We start from the raw sequence: 4,754 nt of genomic DNA, 5'->3' as shown, positions 1-4,754 counted from the left end.
AACCTGGGACTGACACATTTTTCATCTCCTGCAGTTCAAAGTCTCCGGGCAATACTGCGCATTGCTCTTTTCGGCCCTCGCTTTTAAGCTTATCTACTCTAAGATCTCCAGTGAACTGGTGTAACTACATAAGGTCACACAAGCGATTCCTTCACTAACCGTTCTCGGAGCCGCTGTGACAGCCTGCATATCTCAGCCTTGTGGGTGGAGGGGTGCGGCTACGTCTCATTTTTCTCAACGTTGTATCAACGCGATCAAGCCAAATAGATGCGTGCAGCACAAAAACACGCTCTCACGTCTACAAAGGAACTGCTGCTAGGCTGGAACCTCTCTAACATCCCGTCCTCTTTCTCCACACTGGTGTAAGAAAGACGTGGCTATGCCTGTGCAATTTCAGCTGGGTCTGGAGCTCACCAATATTGTCAATCCCATCAGCCAAGCCCTGTCAGCACTCGGCTCCCTGGCTCTGGTTGACGCCATCAAAAAATCGGGCTCAGACTTCATTACAGAAATTAAGCTGGCCAACCTGATCGGAAGGCACCGCATCGATCCCGTTATCAAATTCCATTTTCGGGAGATGGTTGCCAAATCCGATCAGAGTATTATATCGAGATATCTGGACATCATCATGGAGTCTGGAAGTGGACCAACGGTCCAGGAGGCACTGAAAAGTCCCCCTCTTTTCTCAATGGTCATTCAGCTCTCCGGACTGGCCTTTGCGCATCAAGAAGAGCCTCTGGCAAACGCCATTGTAGACGCGATCGAAAAAATTGTACAGGAATCAAATGGCGACTTAGGGATCGTGCCGGACTATGTGTCGCTACTGGGGACAATTCGAGCTTGCCAACAGCAGACGGCAGCATTCCGATGGGCGTATCTGTACGATGCAGCCGAGGACAAGATACACGAGGCTTTGGACGGCCTTAACAACCAGTTTTCGAACACACAGTTCAAAGACCGCTCTTTGCCGGTTGCTGTATTGCAAGGGTTGCTAATGTGGTTGCAATCCTTGCAGAGCTTCCCAGAGCACAGACTCTTGCATCTGAGATGTGACACTGGAATCAGTACCGTGGTCGTATGGTGTCACCACATCCTTGGCCTGAGTTTGATGATAACGATAAAGGGAACCGAAATTCGCTTTGGCGATGCGCCATATAACGTCGTGGTCGAAGAAAGCCAGAACCAGAAGGCTAGTGTATCGCTGATGGATCCTCTGGACCCACAGGAACCTCTGTTCACTTTGCAGAACGACGAAAACAGTACGGGGACTAGCTATGAACATCGAGCAGAAGCTTACGGATACGGTGCGAAGTATCTCCAAAACGCGAAGCTGTCCTCCCAGGAAGTGCAGAGAGGCGCGCAATGGGTCATATCTCACAGCGTTAAAATATGTGGAGCTCCTCCTGCTTCGAACTTTCACGCTCACGTCTTCAACCCACGTTACATCGATGAAGATAGACTACTGACTGCTGGCCGATTTCTGTTCGCGCTCGATCAGGTCATTACAGCTCCTAGTGACAACTCGGCCGATATGGGCGAGGATATACCAGCTTGGCAAGGCTTAATGACAAGTTTCCAATGGCTCGCTCTTGTATCTATCGTCATCACGTTTGCCCGGATCCGTGAAGATGACCTCGTGAAGTGTAAGGAGATGCCACTTGCCCTGAATAATCTTCCCATGCTTCCGACCGAGCTGGTCAGAAGATTCGAACGCAAGGATCCCGAGGTATTCTTAGATTTGTTAGGGTCGTTCGACATCCTATCTTACCTGCTGTTAGATCGCCGTATGGGTAATGACGCCTATGTCAAACCTGCTGTTCTTCTGAGTGCGTGGGGCTGGAGTATCTTTCTCGACTCGATGGATTCCGATGATCCTTTTGACGTGCCTGTTGACACACTACGAGTACTGCGCGGAGTTCCTTCTCGCCGAGGCTTCCGTAGGACTCGGATCATCGATGGACCACAGAGTATCTTGATGCTCCCAGATTTGCAGTCTTTGAGTAACAGTAGCCTTCGTGTATATTCACCACCAGGAGTAAGCAGGGCGGAAAAGGGCGTCACTCTTGTCGGCCATCTTGCCGATGCATTTCAGGTCACACAACAGTTCACATATCACCATTTGCATGGCCCCCCAACGTACACGTATGGATTCCGGAAGATGACGGAATGGTCCGTGAGGTCTAGCAGACTTTCTCCCTGCCAATGCGACAAGCCCAAATCGGAGTATTTCACTTTGACACCCAAACACACGGCCTCGTCAGCGAGCAAGATTGCCCTCATCGACAAACTTTTCGAACTGAAGGATAGTCCCGTAGACAGAGCTACGCCGCCCGACGCAACAAACAACCCTTCCCAATTTTCAGACTTGGAAAGAGTCTTCGCCACCAAGGATCGCAAAAGATACTTCGTCTACGTCTCCGACAACCCCGCCGCACGGTGGCTCCAGCTCGATACCCTCTACAGTCACTGCGGACCCGAGAACCTGGTAGGCGGCGCAACCGAATTACTACGTCGCGCTGGGCGGTCAAAACACCTGCCCCGAATGCGCGGTCCGTAAAAGCGAGCTCTTGCCGCCGAACGTGGTTTGTCTTCTGTAGGAAGGCGAGGCTGGGCTGTGGGTTGCTGATTTGCATTTTTCGCTACTTTGTAGATGAAATGACTCTCATCGGATGATCAGGGACCAGTTTGATGCTCGGTGTGGTCTGGGGTTCATGAGTCCGTGGTCGCACGCTTTTGGGCTATCGTATCAAGCTTTTTCTTTTGTTAGACCACCAAGGAAGATTTTGAAATGGTACAGAATTTTGGCAATCTGGTATTTCAAAGCAGGCAAGAGATATTAATGAAGCGGGCGCGGTCGAAATTGACTCAACAAGGAAGAAAATTGAAAGAGGATGGTTGGACTGCGAACCCTTGTGGGAGGATTTTTTTGGTACCAGGAGAGCCGGATTCACTTTCAAGGAAGGATTTTGGAAATGTTTTAGATTTCGTCTGAATTATTATCACCATCCTGATCATGCTTGAGAACTGTAGCCTCTCTTAACTCTGAATCCAGCCCAAAGACCTGTCCAATGCTCATCTTTTCCTTAACCACGACCGCACACATCTAGCTCCAAACCTCGTTCACACTTCTGCTACATCGCTTAAGTGCATGCCAACAGTAGACAATCAGGACGACACAGATACCCAGCTTCCCCGTGAACATTTCCCTAATATCTACCAAGCCGAACTTTTTTTTTTTTTTTCTTTTTTTTTCCCACCCCCCCCCCCCCCCCCCCCCCCCCCCCCCCCCCCCCCCCCCCCCCCCCCCCCCCCCCCCCCCCCCCCCCCCCCTCCCTTTTTTTTTTTTTTTTTTTTTTTTTTTTTTTTTTTTTTTTTTTTTTTTTATTTTTTTTTTTTTTTTTTTTTTTTTTTTTTTTTTTAAATAAAATTTTTTTTTTTTATATATTTTTTTTTTTTTTTTATTTTTTTTTTTTTTTTTTTTTTTTTTTTTTTTTTTTTTTTTTTTTTTTTTTTTTAAAAAAAAAAAAATTTTATTTTTTTTTTTTTTTTTTTTTTTTTTTTTTTTTTTTTTTTTTTTTTTTTTTTTTTTTTTTTTTTTTTTTTTTTTTTTTTTTTTTTTTTTTTTTTTTTTTTTTTATTATTTTTTTTTTTTTTTTTTTTTTTTTTTTTTTTTTTTTTTTTTTTTTTTTTTTTTTTTTTTTTTTTTTTTTTTTTTTTTTTTTTTTTTTTTTTTTTTTTTTTTTTTTTTTTTTTTTTTTTTTTTTTTTTTTTTTAAATTTTTTTTTTTTTTTTTTTTTTTTTTTTTTTTTTTTTTTTTTTTTTTTTTTTTTTTTTTTTTTTTTTTTAATATATTTTTTTTTTTTTTTTTTTTTTTTTTTTTTTTTTTTTTTTTTTTTTTTTTTTTTTTTTTTTTTTTTTTTTTTTTTAAATTTTTTTTTTTTTTTTTTTTTTTTTTAAAAATTTTTTTTTTTTTTTTTTTTTTTTTATAATTAATTATAATTTTAATTTTTTTTTTTATGGGGGGGGGTTTTAGGTTAAAAAAATTTTTTTTTTTTTTTTTTTTTTTTTTTTTTTTTTATAAAAAATATTTTTTTTTTTTTTTTTTTTTTTTTTTAAAATTAAAATATTTTTTTTTTAAGAGAAGAGTTTTTTTTTATAAGGAAAAAAAAGTTTTTAAAAAATTTATATCTTTTTATTTTTTTATTTTTATTTAAAAAAATTAAACCCCTTTTTTTTTAAATTTTTAAAGAGATAGTAATTTAGATAATAAGCGTTATCGTAAATAGACTCTATAATCTAAGCGGCGTATAATAAGATAAATATAGCTTATAACTACGATATCGTTATAATATACGCTTCTCGAGCTCTCTAGATAATATATTACTTTTTTATAAATAACTTTAAAAGTAATTAAATCTTCTTTACTTACTTATATTAATTAATTTCTATATTATCTTCGAGAGTAATAATAAATTTATTAAATTTTAGAGGTTATTTCGAAATAAGTTTCTTATATAATCTAGTTACTAGTTTAGCGATATATAGTTTTTATAACTCTATATTTATAAACTTAGTAATATTAATAATAATAGAGTTATTAGTTTATAAATCGATAATTACTATTATATTATCGTTAAATAATAAATAAGTATCGAATATAGATAAGATTATTCTTAGCTTCTTTATATAGTATTTATAATATATTTAAAATTAGTAAGTATCGAACTTAGCAATTCTATAGAGGGGGAGAATAA

General features: G+C 38.3%; 1 protein-coding gene across 1 annotated transcript; it reads left to right on the top strand.

Moving 5' to 3' along the window:
- Positions 1–379: 379 nt before the first annotated feature.
- Positions 380–4,159, top strand: HO173_002883 (uncharacterized protein; the record flags this gene model as incomplete). The annotated part of the gene is made up of 2 exons (XM_037304814.1): positions 380–2,549; positions 4,140–4,159. 2 exons carry the CDS (start codon positions 380–382, stop codon positions 4,157–4,159), a joined length of 2,190 nt encoding a protein of 729 aa, XP_037168307.1.
- Positions 4,160–4,754: the final 595 nt, after the last annotated feature.

Source organism: Letharia columbiana, assembly GCF_014066305.1.
Source record: "Letharia columbiana isolate WasteWater2 chromosome Unknown Sc0000006_s0, whole genome shotgun sequence".
Taxonomy (NCBI): domain Eukaryota; kingdom Fungi; phylum Ascomycota; class Lecanoromycetes; order Lecanorales; family Parmeliaceae; genus Letharia; species Letharia columbiana.
The sequence above is the reverse complement of the archived record's forward strand: the minus strand, read 5'-3'. Positions and strand labels throughout refer to the sequence as shown.